At 38.5% G+C, this 27,692-nt stretch overlaps 2 protein-coding genes across 3 annotated transcripts; one reads left to right on the forward strand and one right to left on the reverse strand.

The window, feature by feature from the left end:
• Window positions 1–3,087: 3,087 nt before the first annotated feature.
• LOC148372041 (adenosine receptor A1) lies at window positions 3,088–27,541 on the reverse strand. The gene is made up of 4 exons (XM_088327984.1): window positions 27,475–27,541; window positions 15,074–15,211; window positions 8,544–8,874; window positions 3,088–3,898 (listed from the first exon to the last, which is right to left on the reverse strand). The coding sequence occupies exons 3-4, from the start codon at window positions 8,870–8,872 to the stop codon at window positions 3,088–3,090; spliced, it is 1,140 nt and encodes a 379-aa protein (XP_088184110.1). The 5' UTR covers window positions 8,873–8,874; window positions 15,074–15,211; window positions 27,475–27,541.
• rps19 (ribosomal protein S19) lies at window positions 18,178–25,781 on the forward strand. 2 transcript variants are annotated; one of them, XM_088326718.1, is made up of 6 exons: window positions 18,178–18,259; window positions 19,455–19,525; window positions 20,125–20,225; window positions 22,143–22,326; window positions 23,162–23,216; window positions 25,732–25,781. In XM_088326718.1, exons 2-6 carry the CDS (start codon window positions 19,455–19,457, stop codon window positions 25,756–25,758), a joined length of 438 nt encoding a protein of 145 aa, XP_088182844.1. In that variant the 5' UTR covers window positions 18,178–18,259; the 3' UTR covers window positions 25,759–25,781. The 2 variants fall into 2 exon arrangements, with proteins under 2 accessions (XP_088182844.1, XP_088182845.1); XM_088326719.1 differs by lacking the exon at window positions 18,178–18,259 and adding an exon at window positions 18,261–18,378.
• Window positions 27,542–27,692: the final 151 nt, after the last annotated feature.

Here is a 27,692-nt window from a genome sequence, read left to right on the forward strand (position 1 = left end):
GTCTTGCTGTCGGTCACCCCTCTTGAGGGATATGACCGAGGTAGATAGATAGTAATAAGACAAACAGATCCATCTTACGTTTTTTGCTAAGCTAGCTTCTGTACCATGATTATTATTATCATTATTATTATCATTATTATCTTTGTAACAACAAATACAAAGTAGCTTTTCTGTTATGATCAATAAAATGGACATACGCTTTTGGTTTTATTTTAATGTGTTTTTAGTCATAGTTTACTTTTTTGAAAAGAAAAACATATCCTGAAGTTTGATGAATATACAAAATTAAATCTACAAATAAATATAATAGTCAATTAAATGGACATTCATTTTCTGTTCTACTCTCATGTTTTTGTGGTCATGTTTTACTCATTTAGTATGAAAAGGCAAAACACATTCTGAAATTTGAGAAATATACTAAATTAATTTGATGTTCAATTAACTCATTACACCTTTTTCGTTTTATTTTGATATTTTTGCATTCTTGATTTACTTATCTTACTTAACATTTAGAAGTTTGAAAAATATCCAAAATAATATAAACACTGACATACATTTTTGGTTCTATTTGAATGTTTTACTTATTTAGTCCAGAAAAGACAAAAGTTATTCAGAAACAAGGGCAAATTTAAGAAATTAATGTAAGTCACTAAAATGGACATACATTTTTTTTCTAAATTGCTGTCAGATTTTACTTGTTTAGTACAGAAATACTACAAAAATATTGCACTTTTTAGTTCTATTTCGACATGTTTTAAGTCATGTTTTACTTATTTAGTATGGAAAAGAAGAAACTTTCTCAAGTTGGAGAAATATATACAAAATTAATACAACCCTTGATAAAATACGCATTCGTTTTTGTTCCATTGTGTTTGCAGTCTTACTTAGCGAGACTATTTAGTATGAAATAGACAAAACGTATTCTGAAGTTCGGTAAAACCTACATAATTAATACAATCAACACAAAAAAAGGAACATCACAGGGGTAGAAACAAAAACTACAAGAAGCATAACTCAAAAAGCCAATAATATTCTTTTTCATGTTTTTCCCGGCACATCAATAGCAGTTCAAGATGAAAAATCCAATTAGCAGGAGCCAGCAACCCTTTCTCCTCTTTTTGAGTACAAGAAAGCAATGCATTGTTTTTACAAGTGTAATCAAAACAAGCACGAAGATTGTGTCAAAAGCGGGTTAATTACGTTCTCGTCCTTTAGAGTTGCGCGTTCTCGCTGGACCGGCGCGTTATGAAGCTTTGTTTAATTAAACGCCGCCACTCATATCGGGAAAAACTCAAAACCGGCTTGGGGGCCGCGAGGACAGACGCAAACGTGACATCTGCGATCTCCGAATCGTCGTCGGAGCGATTTATTATCTGGCTGACATTTGCCGTGACGGATGGTAATGAAGTGGTCTTTGCGGGTTCCAACTAGTACCGGAACTCGGGCGTGATTGCTCTGGAAAAAGAGAAACTAATAACCGGGATGTTTATCCTATGTCAGATTATAGTCCGTCGAGGTCAAGAGTTTATAGTGAGTTTTATTTTCATATTTGACAGTTAAAAATCCAAACGGGAGGTTTGGGGAAGCGAAAACCAGCATTTAAGATAAAATATAGTGACGTATAGTCCGGAAAATACGATAGCTTTGTTTACAACCATCGAGTTCAAGAAGAAAATAATTGTGAAAAAAACAATGTACGAATTTCTGCCATCGAACCACTGCTCAAAGATAAAGTATAAAAGATATAAAAGATATAAAAGATCGAGTAAAAACCCTTTCTGTCTTGTGTCTGCTGAAACATGCCATTCTGCCCTTCCTAGAATGAACGGCACTGTTGTGGCCGTGACCCATTATCCCCAGTCGACTACTGCTGAGAGTGGCTGGGCTGAGAGTGCAAGTCTGTGCCACTCATAGTGGCTCCTTTTTCCCATTATTTTCCCCTAAAATGAACAGCACCCATGTTTTCTATTAGTTTCTTCATGTTTATTTTTTTCTTATGTGCACATTCTAATAATTATTTCGTCTGTGAAAAAATATTACTCAAACAAATCGGTTTTCGGAAACAAATCGGTTTTCGGATTGTATATCTTACGCGTCAATTTCATGTTTATAAGTAAAGAATTTGCTGTCATTCTTTTGAACGGTGAGAAATTTGCATCAGTAAATAGCGAGGATGTTATACAGATATCTATTACTGTTGAAAAAAAATCACTTTTACCTTTACAAAAAGCCAGGTTCTAACCCTTACCCTGCTCTGTGAAACAACTTTGAAGTCGTCTCCTGGTTAGCAGGGTAAGTAGGAACTAACAAAGAGCACTGAGCCTTTTTCCTTGGTTGATCAAGACGTACGTGGTTGCACATTTCTCGAGAAATTTGCCAGTCAGTAATCCAATTGCTTATTTTCTTGAGTTGAGGAGCTTTTACATGTATTGATATTTATATATCAATTGTAGCCTGGTCATCATGGAAGGAGGATTGTGTGGCCCCTTCTCAAGGTTTTTTTTTTTATCTCATGTTGAGGTTTTAAGTTTTATCTTTTTTTTTTTTTGTTTTTCAGATCAAGGGATAGTGTAATTGTGGCCTGTGCAGTCCTTTGAGACATTTTTTTATTTAGGGCCATACAAATAAATCTGACTTGACTTGACTTACATCTCTGATCCATTTGCAAACTCGGGCAAATTTTGGAACTTTGTTCTTATATTGAAATGTGTCACTGACCAAATGTATTCGTACTTCTTACTTCATTTTTTCAGGTGTGATTATTTAACTTCTATTATTTCAGTGTGCCATGTGTTTTTTGGCCAGATATGGCCTTGAACGTTATTATAATGTACCAGAACCGGTTTAGACAGGGCCTCTACCAAAAGTTTTGATTTCCCCTTATGTTTTTGGATCACCCTTTCACTATATGAGTGATTGTTAGCCATTTTGATGTTTAAACTTGTTTATGATCCATTTGTGCACAGAATATTCTGCATATAAATCTTCAAATCAACTGCTCGCCTATTTAAAGAACCTACCTTCCCAATACCCGCATTTTAACAAACCCATGGAGGACAAAAAGGATATTTCTCCAACTCTTTGGTTTCATACTTCAGGAAACACTTTAGCTTTGAGAGAGTTTTTGGCCGAGGCCCAGGAAGCAATGTGTGCCGCTTCCCACAAAACCTTTTGAACGGACTTCCCAGGAGGTGGCAAAACACCCGGCAGAGGGGCTGAGAGTGCAAAAGATGCCCTCTGGTCACTCTCAAGTTGGCCGGAAGGGGTGAAGAGAACCTGGGGTACCAGACCGTACAACTGAAAAAAGAAGACAGCCACTGCATGCACCCAGGAGGGGAGGGGAGAGCTGGGTATAAAGAGCGAGACAGCGTGGACGATTTGAAGCGGAAGGCAAAGTAGAACTAAGAAGGACACTGACAGAGCAAGAGAACTCCTGGAATCATGCTTGGAAGCGTCAGATTGCCTCGACTGGTTTTGAAATTGAAGATCCATGTAAAGAAACAGCAGGAAAAGCAAAGGGAGAATGAAGACAGCAATGCCGTGGACGTAGACCAGGAACTGGGGGCTTAGAATCGTGTCAGGGGCGCAAACACCCCAGTGGCTACTATGAATCTCCTCATAGGTGAAATTGTGCAGGTCTTCCATGTAAAACTTGGACAGGAAGCCTCCATATGGAAGGTGCTTCCCAATAACTGTGAGTTCGTGGTGGACTTTAGGGACAGGGGTAGTCCAGTTGCCGTTCAAGTCCAGGTCCACAGTGTGCTGATCTTGTCCTTCCCTTGCCCAACTGTTCAGGACGTCAGAGGTAATGAACTGGCCGAACGAGGTCAGGACTGACGCCATCCAGCACAGGAGGACCATGCACAATGTTCGCTGACGGGTCACCAAGGTGGAGTACCTGGAACACATCCAGGTTGTTAAATGGCAAAGTCCAGACCAGACTAAACCTGACACCTAAGCTTTCAGTTGGAGGTTTAGTCCAACGTAGCTACGTCAGAACTCGTATTTCAGGACTTTTCAAAGTACCTTGGGTTTTCGACAGTCTTGACAGATGACCTGGCAGTAGCTTTTTTGACAGGTCACCAGTTTGAGTACTTAGTGTTGAGAAAAAACACTCTTGAACGGTGACCAGAACTGACCTGACACATATGCTTTTAGTTGGACGTTTAGTCTACACCGGAATACGTTTTGGGGACTTTTCAAAGTAGCTTGGGTTTCAGAATTTCTCTTGAAAGGTAACCTATCAGTCATTTTGCTGACAGGTCACCAGGTGGAGTACCTGGTTGACAAAACACATCTACACTGTTAAACTGTGAGTTACAGACCAGGACAGACCAGACCTGACAATTCAGTGCAAAGTTGTCGGGTTAGTCCAAGGTATCTGCACCAGAACTCGTGTAGACTTTTAACATAACTGTATTAGTTTTGGTGAACCAAAAACACGATAACCGTAAAAAGAAGCTTGTGATTATCAAGCAATACAAAGAGAGCACGCAAATCGTTACCCTTGCTAATTTGCCTTGGTGTAACCAGTCGACGATCAAGACTATTTTTTTAAGTGATTAACGCATGGACATTTTCTAATAACATGGCAATCCTTGTAAGTGAAAGTCATCTCCTCAACCCTCAGCATCCACCTGCTACTCCACTGTACCAGCTCAAGTCAAAGGTAAAAATAATTTCTGTTTAATTTTACATGCATTCATATTTATATTGTTGTTGAATCATATGTACGTAAATTAGACATTGGTAGTGCTTACTGTTTACTATTTTGCTCGTCTAAGGTTTTCATCTGGGGTTCTGGGCTCATAAGCATAGGTTTCTATTCCCGACTATAAGGCAATTCTACTTTGCGATTCCCCGCACATAACGGATTCATGTTGTATCCTTGGTCTTTACTCTATTTGGCAACATAAGGGTGTCCTAATGTTGAACCATATACTAATTTTCTTTACTTCATAATTAGTTTTTCTACTGGGAGGGGGCGATAAGTTGAAATACAAATAAAAAAAAAACATTTGGCTTTGTCTACCATTTCCATACTGATTAAAAGAATCCCTTTAGAGAAAAGAAAGGAGGAAATCAAATGTGTTCTGCTTCTTGGCGTCAATCAAAGATCTTATTCCCATTTACGTAAGCTTTCATGTGAGTTTGCAAAGTCAGCGAGAAAAAGGGTCCCAGCGGCGGAGCGCCGTCTGTTTTGATGCCGCCTGACGCATCATGGCATGTTTACGGTGCTTTTTCTCTTAGTTGATATTGATTTTCTACATTTACTGCAAAGAGCTGAGCGGGAGCCGTTCTCCACTCAGGCATCCCACGCGTCCATCACTCTCCGTTTTCGCACCTACCCAGCCGGAACTGAACGGTGGCGTTTAACGGTATTCCCTCGCCGTTTCGCGGTCCGACTTTTGTTGTCCTCGCCATATCATATGTTTGGTTGTTTTTATATCACTGGGTTCCATGGACAAACAGTTCAGAGTGTCGCCTTACCCACTGCCCGAAGATAGCTGGGATGGGCTCCAGCACCCCTGCAACCCTACTGAGGATAAGCGGTGCAGATAATGGATGGATGGATGCATGGGTTCAATAGATAGATATGTACTAGGGCTGCACGATTTTGGGGGGCGGGGAAACTAATATCAATTTTGATGCGATTTTAGATTTTTATAGGTAAGTGCATTATCTGTGGGGTTTTTTTTGTGGGGCTGAACCCTTGGATGCATGACCTACCAGTAAATACACATTGTCACAAAACGGACGGGGAGGCAGGAAGTCGGAGCTCATTTGCGTAGCCGATCTTTCACTTTAATTGAAAAATTAAAGTTGTCCAACACACAAACGAACCAAAAACAAAACAAAACAGGTTCAAAGGCAATCAAAATTACAAACTAGGCATTACTCAGATCAAACAGGCATGAACAGGTCTTCAACAAGGTAAAGCAATGGTCTGGCAACGGGCAGTCCTAAAAGGAGCGTTTAAGTACTTCACAAGCAATCAGTTCAGTGCGTCTCAGCCGGTGTCAAGGGGCGGGGCCAGCAGGGTGCCATGACAATCGTGCAGGACACGACACACATCTTGTCATACACATGGTTTATGAAGAATACCTGGAATATGACAGTATTACAACAGTTTTATATCTAAAAATTTTGATCTCTTTTGCATCCAAGGGTTAATAATATTGACATGCTCAACCCGCCTGCGAGCCATCAGACTGTTGAGAAGCACAGAGGTGACTGTATGACTTCACCCGTCACTGGTCCTTTCTGAGTTTCCAAATAGCCACTTTTGGAAACGCCAACACAAACCCTTGGAAAAATGTGCAAAATACTAATGTTTCATTTTTCTGATTTCAATCAAATTTGACCTGGGACCTGGTAAGGCTTCATGCATTTGTCTCAGCTGTTTTCCATCTATGATACCCATGCGACATTCGTTTTGCATGTGATTGCAGAAAACAATTATAATAATAAATCCAGGCGGGATAAAAGCCTACTATCTCTGTTTGTTCCAACTTAGATTTCTCATGTTAGTAGCTCTTGCAGTTATTACTTCAGTTTGGGACAAAACGTCAGAGTGTTACCTTTGAAATGAGACCAAAACCACCCATTTTCTCCAAACGGTTCAGCAACAGCATTCATTTACTTAGTGCACGTCTTGGATTAAGATTTTAGGCGATTTTTAGAGGATTATTAAGAGGTTAAATTTAGGTAAACAGCGTCCTCTTGTGGGAACATTTGTTTGGGTTTGCTGTCTATAAATCCTAAAGATAAAACCGCAGTGTTGGGCGATTAGACAATCGCACTGCGTCGCATCGTAATCTCGATTAGATTTCAATTACTCCTGCAGCCCTAATATGTATTTTGTGAAATTACAGCGCAAGTACAGTATGGTAATCCCTCGCTGCTTCACGATTTACATTTAGTGGCCCCGTTGAATAGCGGGTTGAAAAATATTTCACAATCTGTTATCCCCGATTGCTTGTAGTTGTGAGTGGGGCCAAGCACAGCAAATTCTTGTCAAGCCTGTCAGCTAGTTTTTGCTGCTCTGTCCACCAAAAAGTGAAGTGCTCTAATGTGGCCTCGAACCATTATCCTTGATCGCAAATTCCTGTGAGGAGGTACGACCAGGGCACATTTTTGTCTGCCCTATGGTGTTTCTTTGGGGGGGCAAAACTATAATGTATTTCCGCCTAAAATGAATTGCACTCGTGTAGCTGAGATCCATTATCCCAAATCCCATAATGATGCAAGCAGGGACTGGCAAAGAACACTTGTGTCGGGAAGGCGCATCATTCTGGACCACCAATGAAATGCACGGTTGTAGCAAAAATCTATTATTCCCGGTCGACCAAAAGGTGAACTGCACTCCATTATCCCATATTGTTTATTTCTTTAAGCTTGGTCCGGTTTAGCACACTTTTGCTAAGCCCTCTTTTGCCATTATTTCCACCTAAAATGAACAGCTCTCTTGTTGGTGTGATCCAAAATCCCCAAACCCCGTGAGAGGGGACTAGAATAAGGTACTTTTGTCAGAGGGTGTAAAATAAAATGCACTGTTGTGGCCAGAATCTATTCTCCTTTGTTGACAGTTGTTTTCCGGGTTGGGCTGCTGAAGTGTGCCATTGTGGCCCATCTAGGACAAACTGCACTGTCCATTATTGCTAATTCTAATTCTGTTGCAAGTGGAGACCGGCAAAAGGCACTTTTGTCAAGACACGTGGCCTTCTGTTCAGCCTAAAATGGAAACACAGTTGTGGCTGCGATCCATTATCCCTGATTGTTGATAGCAGGGGCCGGCAGAACCCTTTTATGTCGGTTCTGTCCGCTAAAAATGCCATTCTGCTCTTCCTAGAATGAACAGCACTGTTTTGGCCGTGATCCATTATACCCAATCGACTATTGCTGAGAATGGCTGGGCTGAGAGTGCAAATTTGTGCCACTCATGGCGGCTCCTTTGTCACATTCTTTCCACCTAATATGAACCGCACCCGTGCAGCCACGTTCCATTATCCCCGGCGAACTATTGCTGCGAGCAGGGGCTAACCGATCGCATTTTTACTGTTCAGGCTGTTGGAGCCTGCTATGTTGCCCGCCCAAAAAGAACTGCACTGTTTTGGCCGCAATCCATTATCTCTAGAGCACTATTGCCAAGGGCGGGACCCAGCGTAGTGCATTTTTGTCGGACCTGGCAGCTCTTTTTTGCCATTCTGTCCCTGAAAAATGGAACCGCACTGATCTGCTCTTGTTGAGTGTGAGGACTGGCAGAAGGCACTTTTAACAGGAGGTGTGACACTCTCCGATTTTTCCATATTGTGGAGAGTTTTGGTCCTTAATAACCACGATAAACAAGGGATTACATACAAGTTACCCCCAAGCCCACGATGTTGACAAAATTTTTGGCACAGGAATTTTTTTTTCAATTATATAACACAATTGTAAAAAACAGTTTCTTCTTCACCGATTTCCCCTATCTTGGTTGCAATTTAGAACGTACCCCTGCGATGAACGAGGCTTCACTGTATGGGTTTTTCAGCAGGTCTCACCTGACGGGCCAGTGACACCGAAGGTGACAGTCCAAGGTGAGCAGCACCAAGAGGCACATGGTAAAGTGCCTCACCAGCAGGGGGCAGCACACCAGGGTGATGCAAGTGTAAAGGCACTGCGGCGTCCTCAAATTGAGAAAGACGATAACGGGGATCTCCAGGGCACCCCCCACAGCCCCCACCCAACCCAGGCACAGGCCCAAGCAGCGGGACACACCCCCTTGCTGGGGGGTGGAGCCTGCCCATGCCGAGCACAACCGAACGCTCGCCACCATCACCATCACAGCCACCGAGCATTGGCACAGGGAATACAGCCACAGGAATTCCATGCCTGCAGGAATAAGGGAAAAAAATCGTTTCATGGGGGATTATTTTATTGATTTGTAATATTTCTGAAGGGTTTCTAGGACTTGTTGATTACAAAATACTGTAATTCAATTTGTTGAGTTTTTTTAATTAAAAACAAATATCGTGGCTGTCATATAAAAAAACGTTCCTTTTTTAAATTTTGTGTCTTTTAGGGGAAAATAATTACAAAATAAATTACAAAAATAATTACTATATGCTATAATATCCAAAAGTATTATACGTATTATGGGGGCAATTTTTAAGGAGGTTTTTTTTTTCTTTAATAAACAACCCAATCAGCACTCAAAATATTTTTCACTTTTTTTTGAATGATTAATGTGCAAAATCTAGAAATTGATACAGCTACACAAAAAAAAAAACAAATCCTTGTGGTATAATCTGTGAAAAAATACCGTACTTGCTGGACTATAAAGCGCACCTAAAAACAAATTTGGCCAGAAATTTGAAAGTGCGCCTTATAATCCGGTGCGCCTTATAGACCAGAAAATACGCCGAATAAGTTACAATTGAATGATACTGCATATGGTGTCCATTTTTGAATGAATTGATTAATTTTAGTGGTGAAATCAGATGTCATAATGTTAATTTATGGACTATGAAATCAATGATTTTCATTTAAAGGGATTTCATTAGTAAAACCTGACGCCATAAAGTTAATTTGTGTTCTATGCAATACGTTCTTTTTTAATTCAAATGTATGTATTTCTTTTTTTTAAAGCAACCCTTGCGCTTACTATAGTTTTAATGCACTTTATGTATGAAAAATATATCACAAAAGACTGTTGTTTTGGGGTTGCACTTTATAATCGTGTGCACTTTATAGTGTGGAAAGTACAGTATTTTAGTTCAATTAACTAGTCATGTACACCGAAAGATTTTAAAAGTTCAAACGAACAGCTTCTTCTATTACACATATAAAACCAACCCGGTGGGCCAAAACAAACCGAATAGCAAAAAATGTCTGCATCCGTCGAAAATGTGATCGAAAGTTTTTGTTTAGGGGCGGACAAGCTAGCTTATTTTGATGGGCGTCGCGCGCCGAGATGGAAAGGAGTCCAGAGAAAAGGTCAACCAGAGAATGTGAACACCATGCAGACGTGCAAAACACATAAATCGCTTTAGCGTTAGCATTAGCATTCGTGCGACTAGCGCAATAGCTTGCAAAAATGATGACAATATTGGCAGCTAATTCCTGCGCGTGCTCGATCGACAGCTTTGCACGAAAATGAAATGTTAGAGCTATTTACCGCCACCTTTTCATTCTCATGTTGTTACTTGACCTTTTGCCCGTGATTGATCTTGCTAGTTGCTAGCTTGAATACTAATAACTAGGATGAAATGAACTTTTCACACTATACAACATAGAAACCCATTATATACACACAAGCACACATATCAATGAGCTATATTAATATTAAACCGATATTTATTTGATAGAATATTTCAGGAAGTTCTTTACAGTATTTCTGGACCATCATGCGCACCTACTAACCCCAAATTTGCTGGAAATTTGAAAGTGAGTCTTATAATCCAGTACACTTTTTAGGTCATAAGATATGGTTGATATATTGGAAAAAAAATCACCACATAGTGCTACGACATACAGTTACCATTTATGAATGAATCACTTTATTTAAGTGGTGAAACCAGATTTGGTATTCTTGGTTGATGTTCTATGAAATGCCTTTTTTCCTGACAGTTTTTGTTATTTAGGCCTTAAAGTAGCTTTAATTCCATGGGCCTTATAGTCATATGCATTTTGTTCATGAAAATGGGGTACTTACAGTTTCTGTTTTAATGTTGTTGTCCGGTTGGCTATTTTTGTTTTATATTTCAAAAACTTGCAAGAAATTTAAGATAGGGTAGAAATTATTTTCTTATGCTCAAATTTGTTTTTCTTCTGTTGAGGTTTTAATACATCAGGATGTTATAAATCTAAATTAAAAAAAGAGGCATGCTATTTATTATTTAGGTTTTTTATTTTATGGCGGTTTTCTCTCTCTTGTTGGGATGTTATTTGATATTCCAAAAAGTTTTGAATTATTTAGGTGTTTTGTATTTGATTTTATGTTACAGGGCTTTTTTCTTTATGATTTCATGTTGGGGTTGTTTTGTGTTTCAGGAAGTTGCAAACCTACTAAAGATAGGGGTCCTATTTATTTTGTTAAATTTATTTTTTTTATTTTTTTATATTGGTTAAATTTTTTTATATTCCGGAAAGTTTTAAATCCTTTCAATGTTCTTTTTTTTTTAATTAACTGTAGAAAAATTCTCATGCTGAGATTATTTTAACCTTCTGTATATTATACTTTATTTATTATTATTGATATGTAATAATTCAACTTGAATATTATTTTTTGTTAGTATTTTATCATATATGTTTTTGATATTACGGGAAGGTAGGAAGTTGAGTAACTGAAAAAAAATATCATGTTCAGGCCAAAAATGGAAAGAAAACTGTCCCATAATAATTTCTGAATATGCCAAGAAAATGAAATAAAGGATATCAAAATAAATGAGAAGCAAATTAACTCAATCAGATCCAACAACCCTCCAATAAAACATTACTACGGAAAAATATCCATCCATCCATCCATCCATCCATCCATTGTCTTCCGCTTATCCGAGGTCGGGTCGCGGGGGCAGCAGCGTTAAAAGGGAAGCCCAGACGTCCCTATCCCCAGCCACTTCCTCCAGCTCATCCGACGGGACCCCGAGGCGTTCCCAAGCCAGCCGAGAGACATAGTCTCTCCAACGTGTCCTGGGCCGCCCCCGGGGCCTCCTGCCGGTGGGACATGCCCGGAACACCTCCCGAGGGAGGCGTCCAGGAGGCATCCTTATTAGATGCCCGAGCCATCTCAACTGGCTCCTCTCAACGCGGAGGAGCAGTGGCTCTACACCGAGTTCCTCCCGGATGACTGAGCTTCTCACCCTATCTCTAAGGGAGAACCCAGCCACCCTGCGGAGGAAACTCATTTCAGCCACTTGTATCCGGGATCGAGTTCTTTCGGTCATGACCCAAAGTTCATGACCATAGGTGAGGGTAGGAACGTAGATCGACTGGTAGATCGAGAGCTTTGCCTTTCGGCTCAGCTCCCTCTTCACCACGACAGACCGGTACAGGGTCCGAATGACGGCAGACGCTGCACCGACCCGTCTGTCGATCTCCCGTTCCATCCTACCCTCACTCGTGAACAAGACCCCAAGATACTTGAACTCCTCCACTTGGGGCAAGACCTCCTCCCCGACCCGGAGGGAGCATACCACCCTTTTCCGACTGAGGACCATGGCCTCGGACTTGGAGGTGCTGATCCCCATGCCGGTTGCTTCACACTCGGCTGCGAATCGCTCCAGCGAGAGCTGAAGATCACGGCCTGAGGAAGCCAACAGCACCACGTCATCTGCAAAAAGCAGTGACGCAATGCTGAGGCCCCCAAACCGGACGCCATCCCCGCCAAGGCTGCGCCTAGAAATTCTGTCCATAAAAGTTATGAACAGAATCGGTGACAACCCTCACCGGGAACGAATCCGACTTAGTGCCGGCAATGCGGACCAGACTCTGGCACCGGGCATACAGGGACCGCAAAGCCCGGATAAGACTGTGCGGTACCCCATACTCCCGAAGCACCCCCCAAAGGGCCTCCCGAGGAACACGGTCGAATGCCTTCTCCAAGTCCACAGAACACACGTAGACCGGACAGGCAAACTCCCATGCACCCTCAAAGACCCTGAAGAGTGTATAGAGCTGGTCCAGTGTTCCACGGCCAGGACGAAAAACGGAAAAATATATCCCTCCTTAAAAGGAATAATCCAAATATATCATAACAATAATCACAGTACAGAGGAAAAATAATTACAGTAAAACTCACCAAAAATGACAATTAAAAACTAATAATATAAAGCCACAACAAACAGTTTTCATGGGGAAATACTTTTTGTACCTTTTCATCTATTTTGTTTTTTGTAATTCCCCAAAATTTCGGGAAGAAGTACATGAAAAAGAAATGGCTTACCTCCCAAAGAAACTACAAAAAATATATAATAATAAATTAAAATAAACATATATATACATATATACATATATACATATATATATATATATATATATATATATATATATATATATATATATATATATATATATATATATATATATATATATATATATATCTCATCTCATCTCATCAGCCGTACCGCTTATCCTCATCAGGGTCGCGGGGGGGCTGGAGCCCATCCCAGCCATCTCCGGGCAGTGGGCAGGGGACACCCTGAACTGGTTGCCAGCCAATCGCAGGGCACACAGGGACAGACAACTCATTCGCTCATTCACACCTAGGGACAATTTGGACCGGCCAATTCACCTGAAATGCATGTTTTTGGAACGTGGGAGGAAACCGGAGTGCCCGGAGGAAACCCACGCAAGCACGGGGAGAACATACAAACTCCGCACAGGAAGTCTGGAGCTGGATTCGAACCCACAACAGGTTCCCATGACATGAACTGTGCCGCACAAGCGCTAACCACTATATATATATATATATATATATATATATATATATATATATATATAAATATATATATATATTTATATATATATATATATATACAGTATATATACATACATGCATTATTTTCTGGACTACAAGTATAAGACACCCTTGACTATGAGCTGTACCTTGCAAAAAATATTTCATATATAAGGCGGACCTGACTATAAGGTGCATGGAATTAAAACTACTCAAAAAGCTAGGGTTGCGTAACAAAAAAATCTGATAATAAAAACCCATTTCATAGAACATAAAATAACTGGTTTCAAAATTAAATGATTCATTCAGAAATCACTACCATATGAATGAATAAATGAATGAAAACTTTTATTTCGAACATTAAAATAAAAACAGGACAAAAACAATGAGTCAACAACAAAATAATGTCACATAACATGTTCGAAAAGGGGTAGTCAGAAGCAGATGCTTATTTTTCCTACCGCTTTATCTTCCCTATTAAATACCTTTTACAAATCCTCCTTTCCTCTTATGTCTAATATAACAAAATCTCGTGGATATACTTATTCCCTTGGTCAGATATCAATAATTATAATAATTACAATAATCACATATTTTATACACTAATCTTCGCAATACCCATCCCTCAACGTCATAATACGCCTAGTTACCCAATGTCACTGCGGCACCAATGATAATAACAACAATAAAAATAAACATAATATTTATAATAACAGTTCAGATATAATGTAGCATATGTAGCAGCATTTCATTTAAATAGTACATTTCCGATATGATTTACCGTACTTTCCAGTATATAAGGCGCTTGTTGAAATTTTTTTTTTTTTAGGTGCACTTTGAACACTTGAAAACACAGTTCTTAAAGGGACGGTAAGTAATAATTGACCACTAGATGTCACTGTATTGTGTAGTCTTAAAAATCACAAAGAATCACAAACTGCAGCATTTTTCTTCATTTTTTGTTTTGATTTCGTTTTTTGGGGAGTACCTGTCAGAAAAAAAATAAAGGTAGTGAAAAGGAAAAGGGAAACAAGAGAAAAGAAGAAACTTAAGGGATAAAAGAAAGGTAGATAAAGAAAAAAAAGAAATAAATGACAGAAAAAGAATACAGAAGAAAAGCAAAAGAAAAGAAGAAGAGAGCAGAAGAGAGGCAGAAAAAAGAAAGAAAAATGACGTAAAAGAGAAGAAGAATAAAGCCTCAAAATAATAGAGGAAAAGAAGTTCAAAAAAGAAATCTGTTTTTTGGTGTTGGGTGAATCCTTTCAGCAAGATGGCCGACAATTGTTTAAGCCCCTTCTAGTCGAGCCTCATGTTATGTAAAATAAATACAATTTTTGCACCTACACTAAGTATTCTAAAGGATGCATGTTTGTATATCAGTTTTTGCTTATTATTACAATCAATTTTGATTTTTCTATATTAAATGAAATTTTTTAAAACTAGGAGCCGCTAAATTATACACGCAACCCCTTTAAAACTTTGAACAACTCATTTCATTCTTTCCATTATTCTCTTTTTTTTTTATTTGGTATAATTCATTTTATTTCTTACATGCAATATGCAACAACAAACAAAGCAATTTTATTGGTATTTTGTTGATGTATATAATATGTAATATAAAAACGTGCACGTTACCTGTAGAGATGACAAGTTGGAGTTGGCTTCAATTCCCAAAGTGCCCCTTATATAGGGGCATTGATTGCCCTCCCGCCCACCTTTAAAAGTGCTTGGCGGATGAAATAGATGATTTATGGAGCTGCAGCCGCCTCATATCTGTGCAAATATATCAATTGTGTAAATGTTGTGTACCGGTTGCCCTTTTCTGGCAAAGATGTGCAAATGGAAACATCACCACCTCTGCTGGTATCCCCTCATATGTAGAAATAAATGTATAAAAAAATAAATACATACAAATATAGGCCATTGAAATAAAATTAAAATGCATAAATAAATCACGCAATAACAAAAAAATATGAACTTGATGTCATTTATTCATCTCTTTATACATTTTGTCATTCATTTATTTTGTCATGTATTTTGTCGTCTCGTCCAGTGTTTTTCAACCAGTGTGCCGGGGCACACTAGTGTGCCGTGAGACCTTGTCTAGTGTGCCGCTGCAATTTTATCTTTCCAAAAAATCAGGCCATTATTCAGCATTGTTGCTATCTTCAGACAAGGAACTGTAATAGTCATCCATATCAGTAGGTGGCAGTAGATTTTTATATACTTTTTATATATTAATTATCTGCTCATGAGGTAGCACACTACATTTAAAAACTGAATTTGTTTAACAAAACGGTTTAAGATTGCACTATAAAAAATCCAAACATAAATAAAGCACATCATTCTTTTTTTATTTTAAGTATTATTTTCTTCTTTTTATATACTAACTATCTGCTAATGGGGTAGTAGAGTGAAATATTTGACATAACTTAATTTTCAATGGACAGTGTGCCTTGGAACTTTTTATATATAAAAGTGTACCTTTGTTCAAAAAGGGTTGAAAAACCCTGGTCTAGTCATTTATTAGGTATTGTATTAGGTATTGTATTTTGTGGTGTATTTCGTCGAGTATTCGTGGAGTAATTTGTTGTGTATTTTGACGTATATTTTGACGTGTATTTTGTCATTTATTTTGTCGTGTATTTATGTGTATTTTTTAGTCATGTATTTTGTTGTGTATTCGTCTGAATAAAACATTTTTCCGGTAATTGTTATGTAAGAGGAAGCAGTCCATTTTTCCGTGTTTTTAACCTATTGGTTAATCAATGATGAAGGAATCTGCAATATAGGATAGGTGAAAAGCTCAGCTGATCAGCTCATCTGACAAAATACATAATAAAATACAGTAAAAAAATACAACAATAGAAGACAAAATACATGACAAAATCATGGCAAAACATGACGAATTACACAAAAACAATAACTGAAAAAAATTAAAACAAAAACAACGAAATGACAAAATAAAGAAAAAATGCATACAATTAAGAATAAATTGCACTTATGCCGTATATTTAAGTATTGGGTGATGCATTTATGTACCGGTATTCATTTATTTACATGGCATACAGTTTTAGGTTTATTTTCATTTTGTGGGTTTTTTCTACTTTTGGCAGGATTGGTCCTCAATATGTTGGCTGCTGACAAATTGCCTTTCGTTATTTTATATATATATATATATATATATATATATATATATATATATATATATATATATATATATATATATATATATATATATATATATATATATATATATATATATATATATATATATATATATATGATTTGTTTTAATTAAGGTCTAATTTTACAAAAATAAAAAGAAAACTACAATTAAAAGAAGGAAAATTATGTGCAATATACTGTAGTTGGTTGGTTGGTGGGTTGGTGGGTTGGTTGGTTGGTTGGTTGGTTGGATCCCTCAACCACACGAATCGTAGGGGCACCATTTCCTGTGGTGTGTCTTGGGCAAGTACAGCCTGGTGGCATCCATACCTCCCCAGGCCAACATGTTTCCACCCGGTCTCGAAACGGGGACCCATGGCGTGGTAGGTGAATGTGCGAACCACTGTATTCACTATAAGAAAAAAATTAACCTGATTTACAAGTTTTTTATATTGTTTTTCAGAAAAATAACAAAAATAATATTTAAGATAAGAAAAATATCTGCCAGTGGAACTATGTTCTAATTTTTTGTTGGTAAAATAAAAAAATAATTATGCCCACGAGTTTTACTTTATTTGATTTCTTTTTATTATTTTATTATCCTGTTTTTCAAATCTTGCAGTATTTTTATTTTGTTTACCTAGAAAAATAGCACTGGAATACTTAAAATGAGCAAAGACTTAAAATGTTTACTTTGTTGGAATCATTATTTTCAACCTGCTTTTTATTTTTATTTTCATCCTGTTCAGACAAATCACTACGATACTTAAATAAGCAGATATTTTCTACCAGAGGAACAAAACCTTTTTTTAACAATGTACAGGTTTTTTGATGTATTTATTCATTAATTTTTAATAAAATAAAAAGTGTGTGCAAGAACTTAACTTTATTTGATTTATTTTATTATTTATAACCTGTTTTTTTAATTTAGTATGTAACGTATGTATCTTGTTTTGTCATGAAAAATAACAAAATCTTAATTTTTTGTTCATTTATTTATTTTTCTATTTTGTAAGTAAGAAATTAATTGGCAAAATTGTGTTCAACAAAAACATGCATGTCAGGTTAATTGGCCAGTCCAAATTGTCCCTAAGTGTGAATGAGCGAACGAATTGTCTCTCCCTGTGTGCCCTGCGACCAGCTGGCAACCAGTTCAGGGTGTCCCCTGCCCACTGCCCGAAGATGGCTGGGATAGGCTCCAGCACCCCCGCGACCCTACTGAGGTTAAGCGGTGCAGACAATGGATGGATAATGGATGGATGGTGTTCAACATTTGTATTCAATGTAATTTATTTTACAATGTTTGCGGTGCAATCTTAAACGGCTTAATCAAACAGTGATCAAACAGAATGAGTTGTGGTAATATTCCCCTGTGATACCTCATGCGAAGATAAAGGGTAAAAAAATCTGTGCCTTATGTATAAACAAATTAACAAAAAAAAATACGTATGGATTAATAAAATAATATATTTTCCCTTTTCAACAAAAAGTATTTTGCAACGATGCGTTAAAAACGAGCAATTTATAATATACAGTACAGTCATACAAACGTCTTCCCAAACAAGTTATCGCGTTACTCTGCGAGATTCGCCCCTGATACCTCGCGCCGGAAACCCCGGAGTACCCTCTTTTCCTTTGCTGTCCACAGCCAAGGTAACGCTCCTCTTTATTTTTGCCGCTCTATTTTGCTCATTTGCCCCTAACTTTAAAGCCTGTTAACCTCAAATACTCGTATAGATTCCCGAAATTAAATAAGAACTCCGACGGACTATGTGAGTCTAAGAAAAATAAGCTTGAGTGTGTTTAAAAGCTTAGAAAATTGTGCATGGTTTCTGGCTGGCTACGCTAAAAAAATGGCCGCCCCCATGCCACCTCGTTGTGGCCTTACAGCACTTTTCTTTAAATCAAATGTTGTCTTCCCTTAACATTTTAATATATGCCCTTTGAGAATCTCATACTGCCCGATCAAACGTCCTCAGAAATATAAACGAGTCTTCTAAATTCGGGTCCGTTGAACAGAGGTTTGCGTAGCGCCATGCTACCCGAATTTTAGCTTGTGCTAAACTAATGCCGGTTCGTACATTTGACATCATGACATTAACGTGAAACTATGAAGTCTTGTTGAATTTATGTTCGGATGTTAAAATACTTTCAAATAACCATTCACTTCGTTAATCGTAGTACTAGGATAATATATATTATTATAACGTTTAGTACAAGATTTACAGAGATTAGACGTGGTGCTTAAGATTTAAATTTAGACACAGTACTAAAATTTGATTAATAAAGTTTTTGATGATAAGCAATGCTGTCTAAGTTGTGCTTGCAGACTAGTCTAAGTTGTAAGTGCATCAGATAAATCTTGACATCTTCATCGCCGTAACGACAAATAATACTGGAAAAAAAATCTTACCCCATTTTCAGTAAATAAAAACTTTAGTTGGATATTTTCTTAATATTTGTATTTAAGTAATGCAGCTTGCCTTCCAGTTGAAATAGCCATATATACTCTATATAACTTTAAATAGACAAGATAATTATATCTATCAGCTGTTATATGATGCTTATTGTATGTAATAATATTCTCAAAGTGGGCGGAAATTTAACAACTATTTTGCTCTTTTTAAGCATATATATGTATATATACTCACTGTATATTTATTTTAAGAAACTATATAAAACAGGAAACATAATTTGCAGGTCTTTAAGCTATTATACTCCAGATGTGGGCTTTTTGCCTAAAGGATAATAATGTATATTATGCACTTTGGCTAATATGAATTAAATGTTGTGGCAAATGTGTCTTGTGTTTTTTTTTTTGTTCTTAAATGAGCATTTTTGTCTTTAGATGCCAGGTGTCACAGTGAAAGACGTGAACCAGCAAGAGTTCGTAATCGCACTAGCTGCTTTCCTGAAGAAGTAAGGAAACTTTGTATTGCTCTTAAATTAATGCTTCAGTTTGTTAGCTGGGCGTAGCTTCACTTGTTCTCTTACAAAGCAAACATTCTCGTGATTTCTGTGCAACGCCAAATTTATTTTTGAAGGACTTCTCACATAATGATGTGGAATTCACAGTGCTGATATATTAAATACATCCACCTTTAAACCCACACAATATCCCAAAATGTGATTTATAGAACGACTGACGGTAAAATGTGGCAAGGCCACAGATCAGCCATGTGAGGAAAAAGAGAGTAATGGCCAACCACAGGAATGAGTTTGAAGCCTTGCTTCCATAGGCCAACCTTTCATCCTACTGGAATTTAAGAGAAATTCCTTTATGAAAACTGAGAACAACAAAATGGATAAATGTCATTTGGTTGAAAGTCATGCATTTTGGGTATGCTTTGTTTGTCACAAATCTAAATCTTGTTTATATTAATCATTTTTATTTGAAGTTTCATTGTTACTAGTACTCTTTAAGTTAACAAGTCCTTATATTAGGAATTGAGTAAAACAACTTGGTGCATTTTTTTCCAGGCTTAATTTATTATTATTATTATTTTTGTGACTTTTAGGTCGGGGAAGCTGAAAGTGCCTGACTGGGTGGACCTTGTTAAGCTGGGCAAACATAAGGAGTTGGCCCCTTGCGATGAAAACTGGTTCTACATCAGAGCCGGTAGGTGAATTTCATCACACCAGGTTAATGGAACATTGCTGGAGATTTGGGGTTGGTCAGATGTTAATTTTATGGTGGTATTTAGGCTGATTGAATATTAAACTGTGGCTTCAAGACATGAGCCAATAGTACCATTTTTACGGCACCATAAAGTGCTGCATATTGCAACGTCCACCCCAAAAAACAGCCCTTTGTAATGTTTTTCATACATAAGGCGCTTCAAATTAAGGAACCAGTAAGAGCGACTTAATTTTTGTCTAGCCGTTGGGTTCTTATTACACTTGCAGCATTTAAAAGTCAGTTGATAAGTATTGCTGATTAAAATTATAAAATATTGTTTGCAACTGGGAATTTAACCTGGATTGAGGCGTTGAGGACACCGACACTATACTCACGGTGACAGAAACATTGATTTGCATAGCGCATTCTGATGTAAAACCTCTTCACCGGAGTTCAATATTGTTGCAAAAGACAGAATATAGAAAGTCTTTCAACAAAATACTGTAAAAGCTTTTATGCATGTATACATATTAAACCCAGAGGTGTTTCGTGCAGGTGAAGTGGAGACTAGGGCTGCACGGTTTTGAAAAATAAAAAAAAACCCACCTAATTCTGATTTTCATTGCTATTTCAATGCAATTTCCTTTTTTCCAAGAAAAGTGCATTTTCTGTGCTTGTTTTGTTTTTGTGGATAACTTAAACGTGGTGGTATGCAAACACATCTGGAGAATATGACTATCAATAACTATAGATCTACAAATTGAAGCAGAAATGTATTGAATAGTCCTGTCATTATACAATGTACAATGAAATGGGGGGGCTACTTGTATTGTAAGAATGCTATTTGGGGAGCGACTGGCGTGCTACATGCTAGCGTCAGGTAATCGCGACTTCTGCAGGGTCCTTGTGATGATTTAAATACAAGAATCACGTATCTAGCGGCCGTCCACAATTGGTAGCTCCAAGTCGCCTGTTTCATGGGTAATGGGTCTGGCTTTGGTGACTAGCCATATTCGGCAGTGGCAGCTTAAGGCTTGTTAGTCTAGCTGTTAGCTTTCCAGTCCGCCGCTGTCTCAGTTAATTCCTGGACACGATAAAAATCCTGGCAGCACCTGCTGGTGATCAGCTTTTCTGTGCGCTTTTCTGACTTTCCTCAGAGTATGATTTTTTTTCTTTTTTAAAGCTACAAGCCATGGCGTTAGTTTTGGTGGCAACTTGTGCGCCCGGCTGCTCAACTGAGTGCTTACACCACCCTATCAGTCACGTGCACACGTCTTGCAAACTTTGCCTGGCGTTTATATGCTAGTGCCATTAAAACTTGCTTCTGACGCTGTTAAACCACAGAACGTGAAAGTTATTTTCGGCCAAACACTCAAATAAAAAAACTGAAACTATGAATCCTTGGGTGGGAAGGGCCACCACATAACACTATTGCCCTACGTCACATCGCGATATCGATCAGATTTCAGTTAATTGTACAGCCCTAGTGTAGACTTAGACTTATCGGAATGCTCAATGCTAATCACCGTTTCTAGTATCATGAGTAAAGGCAGTGTGATACTGAGAACTTGTAATTCCTCGTCGTATGTTGTCTGTACCACTGGTGTATAGTGGTTAAGTTGTGTCACCCTCACTGCCACAGGTTCAAATCCAATTGCATACAATGAATTGTGATTTGGGCTGGTGATGATTATCGATTAATGAATCAGCGCTTAAATCTGCAAGTGCAACTGTAAAATCTATTGTAGTAACTCACACCTATACTGTATGTGTTTACAATCTTATACATTGCATTCTATGGTACATAAAGGCGCAACAAGTTATTGAGCACACTTTAAAATTTCAGACCTGTTTAGGGGTTTTACGTGCACCTCATATTTTGGAATATATGGTTATGTTTTGCCTCTGCTTGCCTAGCCTCCACAGTCCGTCACCTGTACCTCCGAGGGGGTGCTGGCGTCGGCGCCATGACCAGGATCTATGGTGGGCGCAAAAGGAACGGCGTGTGTCCGGCCCACTTCAGCGTCGGATCCAAGAACGTCGCCCGCAAAGTTCTGCAAGCCCTCGAGCTCCTCAAGATGATTGAAAAGGATCCTAATGGGTAAGCATCGTCCCCAAGACTTTTTTTCTTTGCTTTATCATTATTGACAGCTTATTTACCGTTTGAGATCAGGTAATTGTGTAATTTTGTAACTAATTCTGTGCAGTCCTTTGAGACATTTTTGTGCTTAAGGGCTATATAAATAAATTTGACTTGACTTAAATTCCGTACTATAGAGCCCACCCATGTATAAGCCGCAGGCGCCCGTATTATAGCTTGCGACACAGTTACAAGTTTAACCGGGGCCAGGCTGTAAGTTCCACAATTGTAACTTCATAGATAGTACACAAATCCAGAACCGCAGTTGACATCACAAATAGAAAATGATACCCGTAATTAAGGTATGATACAGACTTGTAAAGTCGGGGTCCCGTTGAAAGTAATCCAAGGAAACAAAATGTATATTTCCAAAGTTAAGGGTGGGAAAAATTAAAAGCATCCCGTAAATGTGAAATTCACAGTAGATAGTCTTTAACTTTCTTCTTATAATTATCGCCATCAAGGGCATCTTCCGCAGTATCGGAACATATCTTAACTTTACAGAAAATTTATGCTAAACCCTAGAGATTGCAGTCTTTCTTGGCGCACATATTCTACTGGTCGTAATCTTACCTTTTAAACTCCAGCGCCACTGGTGGCCGTTAGAAAAATTCCATAAATTAGCCACTTCACTGAATAAGCCGCAGGGCTGAGCATTTGGGGGAAACAGTAGCGGCTTATAGTCCGGAATTTACGGTACTTTGCTCTGTGAAGACTTAAAACTCATTGTCATTGAGTGAAAGATCCACCTTGAGGGATTTTAACGTAACTTTTTTCCATCACCCGTCTCATCCAGTGGCCGAAGGGTAACCTCCCAGGGAACCAGGGACCTGGATAGAATTGCCGGTCAGGTGAGCAGCTGTTTTCCTCTTAGCTCATCAAAAGTTAGCATTTTGTCAAACTATTTTACTTTCAAGTCACCATTGCTCCTTTATTCGAAATCAAAACAGCTGAACAAAGCACAAATGTTTCCTCAAAACAGTTTGATTATAGCACTTTGCAGATGTTAACATTGAAGGTTGTTCTGAGGTTGTTTGCCGGAAATGCTTCATTTTTATCTTTACAGTTGGTTATGTATGCAAATGTGTAATGTTCAGCTCAAATCAGCCTTGATTGCCTAATTTAGACTTGATATGCTTTCTTAAACATTTTAATTCATTATTCATGTAACGTAATGAACATTTTTGGAGGGGAATTAAGGAAAAACAAGCAAGGTGTTTCAAACCTTGAGCTATTTTGAATTCTGAATAACGTGAGGCTAGTGAAGGCTTCAATGCATGTCAATTATGTTAATCAGGCTACGGGACCATTTTTGGGGGGAGTTCCAATCTCATTATTCATAATTTTTATTTCCTTTATTAAAGGCACATTGTGTGATATTTGAAGTCTAGATGGCACTGTATTGTCTAATGCGGGGGAAAAAACAGTGCCAAATGAGCAGTGTGTAGCAGGAAGATACCAGACAAACATGGCAGCGACTATTGGGTATGGATTCCGATTTTGTAAAAGAAATGAAAATTTCTCTATCTGTGTTTATTTAAAAAATATATATATCATTAATATTATAGTTCATGGATTCTTGTCTAATATTCAAATCAATGTTTTGTTTTTTTTTACCACTTTATTGTTCAACGAGGCACTAAAAATTGAACACTGTGCCTTCAATATAATTACATCAATATATGTAGATACCTTCAAGTCAAATAAAGATGCTATCAACCTGATACTAAGCTAATCCATAATATTTACATATTTGTTTGCAATCTTAAAAGATTATTGTTTTGTCTGGTTATCGGTATAGTAAATGATCACAATTCCAGATGGTCATTTGTTAATTGTCGCACTTCAAAAAGATCTGATTTGTGCTCTCATTGTGGACTTGGATTCCCCATCATACCTGCCTAATGTAATGCCCTTCGTGTTCAGAAACACGGCACACTTAGTTTTGAACCTCATCTTGGATGCAACGCACCTGCTTTATTAAAGCGTGTCCTTGGGCAAATGTTACCTGTCAGCCAAGTGAGTTGTGTCGCGCGTCTCAACTCTTATTCCCTCACCCACAAGTCTTGTCAAGAAGCAGGGGGGAGCGGCGGGTGGGGGTGTAATAATTCAAGGGTAAAGGGGCAAACGTTAGGGGGGTATTTTGTGCCCGGCAAGATGCTCCTTGTTTACTCGCACTAATGAGCACTAAAACCCCCCATCATCCCTGCTGATAGAATGGGTAGGGGCCTCCTGTGGATCTGCTCGCTATGCAATACCTTTGCACTCGTTCGTGTCTGTTCGATAGACGTTCCTTATGGAAGGGAGTTCTCGTTCTCCATTTTTTATCGGGGTGGCTGCATCAAGTTTTCAGAAATGATGTTTCTACCAGAAACAACAAAGTAAAAAAATTATTTCGGTTGAAAGAAAGAAAATCGTGAAGGGGCTTTTGAAAGAATGGCGTTGTGACGACGTTGCGTATTAAGTGAGGAGCCCTATGCGGGTCAAAGCGGGAGCCCTGCTAAGCTTTTTCTCGCTGAGACATTTTCTCAAGTTAGTTTACCGCTGCTTTCAGTTTTAGCTCGCCAGGCTTCAGCTAATGTTGATATGCTAACACAATACAGAGCTAACATCAACACTTAGGTGTTTTCATTTTTAAACACGTGGTTTGTGTGTGACATTCAATCTGTTGCAGAGCAACGTGCAAGAATTTTATTAGATATTAACTATGGTGAATATGCAAGTGTGACTCCTTTGTTGCATTCTCCCTTTTCTTGTCACTATTCACTCTCCTGTTCATTGGGAGCTAATATGCCCCAAAATTATGTACTTGCAAAAAGGGGAGAGATAGTTGAGTGCAGCAGTTACAAGGCATTTAATTTTAATCATAACCAGCTACTTAATTCAGATCATTCAAGTTGAAGGAACTCTCATGACTTATTTGCATTTTAAATCTCTCAGCAGTTTCATTTCATCCGTCGCACTTAATTGTCCGACGGGATTTTTTAGAGCACATAAAGCCTTTTTTGTTACATGAGAATTTAACGAAACCCTTAATCAGTAGCTAGTTATATTCGTTTGTTGTTATGCCTTTTTGCAAGCCAGTGCTAAATGTATATTTTTTGTTTTGGTGTTTCAGCCGAAGGTTCAATTTTTTTCCCCAATGTTGTCTTTTCTGTGTCTCCCTAATTGGTTTCAAACATTTTGTCGGAAATGCGCTATTGCACCACGGGCACCGAGTGACACGATTGCGTGAAAATTGAATATGAAAGAGCTGCGAGGCTTCATTTGGTGACTAGAACCGAGCTAGTCGATTCTTTTTCATTTTTAGTGTGACAAGCCGCTAAAGCCTTCAAGATTTTTGATGCATCTTTTCTCTCTCAACAGGTCGCTGCTGCAAAGAAAACTGCTTAAATAAACCTTTTTGGAGAAAATCAGCATTGTCTGTCATTTTTCTTTTGTGAAACAAGAATTGTTGCAGTTGTTGCCCCAGAATCTTGCTGCCTGCCTTATCTTGCCGCTTGAATTGTGACCGGCCAAAACTGCTTCGCTGCTGATTAAGACCGAATCCAAATCCGGGTCGAACCGAACCTCAACCGCCGCTTCCGCACTACCCTGCTTGCTCCTTCGGCGCCGGGCTTTAACGGGGGTCCGTATGCCAGAACAGATGCAACATTGATCTCCAAGTTCATCAGGTGTGGTCGTGAAAATGTCTTAAAATTGAATGGAAAAATCCTGGGCAACACTGTTCTAAGAAGTTTGATCTTCACTCGCATAGTTTTTGTCTATTTGAATTTTACTTGTAACAATCACAACCTTGTTAGAACATATAAGAAATTTCACATTTGTGTTTTTGCCCTAATAAGTAAAAACATCTCTGCTTCAAATGGGTGTATTACTCCTGCTCTTAGTCTAGAAAATTCTCACAATTTACATTTTTAAATGGCCATTGTCCAAAGTTAACCAGCTTTTACTACAGCAGTTCCAAAGATGTAATTCCAAGGTTAACGTTTGTTGGAAAGTTCTTTGCTCAATTAAGTATTAAATCGACCTGTTATAATTATTGTTAAATGTGAAGGCTTCAACTGTTCTTAAAGACTTGGCATTTGTTTAAGTCGCAAATTCGACCTGCTTTGTCAAGAGATGAAACATCTGGTGTGATGAGTTTGTGTTTCACTAAGCCTATTTGATCTCTAATTCTAACGACCTGATAATAGAATATACCTTAAATGGGTTGAACATAATGTCGAAATTGTACGTGGCACTCCAGTTCACATTTTTCTGTGAGGATAAACTAAAGATTATTTACACAGAGTGTGGTCACGTAGAGGCAGAAGATATTTACATTAGGTGTTGATTTGCAGTATGGGATCGTATTAGTGCAATATGCGGTAGTGCAAAATAGGCAACATTGTGCAAAGTAAGCATGCCATGAATTCAATTATGCATCTGTATGAGGTAAGTTGTTGGTAGGTATTCCTCAAAGAGCATATGTGGAGAGTTTCAGTTTTTTGTGCAGTGTGTGTTTAGGGTGGGGATGGTTTTGGGGAAGAAACTGTCAATGTAACATGGATGTGGATTTCAAATACATCGTATTACTGTTAGCCCATAGTGCTAATCAGTGAGCAAAAAATAGGATCTCAGCTTTTAAAAAGCCTGTTGACATGATGTGAACATTCTGTGGATCGCCTCTGCTCGGTAATCAAAGGCCATCAGTTTCAAGTAGCCTACAGAGGGCGCCAGAGGACTAAATATCCTCGTGATAAACAATATAGGGTTTTTGTTTTGCAGAAAGTGAATAATTATCTTTTTTTTTAATGACTTTGGTGAAATTGCTTCTCCTGGCTCTGCTCTCACACACTTTTCCCCCAGTTGACCGTTAAGGGACAAATTTGCAACCCAATTGTATGTAAAAGACAAATATTCTTCCCTGTTTTCCACCCTAACCACAAACAAGATTTTGATTTTCAACACAAACAACAAGGTACTTTACCAAGAAGCGTTTCCCCGCAATTTTTCTCTGACTTTAACCCCCACCATGCTATCCGACCGTCCCCTCTTATTTGTTGGCCTCCAGCTGTTGCCCCATCTCCTCGAAATCCTCCCATTTGCCCTCACCCTGTCATTTACCTGCAAAACACGTCCTTGAGGGGGGGAAGAAATGCCAGGAATCCGCAACTCGAGGTGTTCTTGTTTGCTTGTGCTTGTCTGTGCAGGTGGACAAGTTCTTCTTTTCGACAAGCTGCCGATCGAATGGATGCAGACCTCCTCCAGGCTGAGGAGAGCTGATAACGGAGAAATGCTTCTTCAAAATAGAACTGCTATCAGGGGAGCTCTTCACACTTTTC

This window comes from Urocampus carinirostris, chromosome 2 (assembly GCF_059441175.1).
Source record: "Urocampus carinirostris isolate Australia breed hairy pipefish chromosome 2, RoL_Ucar_1.0, whole genome shotgun sequence".
Taxonomy (NCBI): domain Eukaryota; kingdom Metazoa; phylum Chordata; class Actinopteri; order Syngnathiformes; family Syngnathidae; genus Urocampus; species Urocampus carinirostris.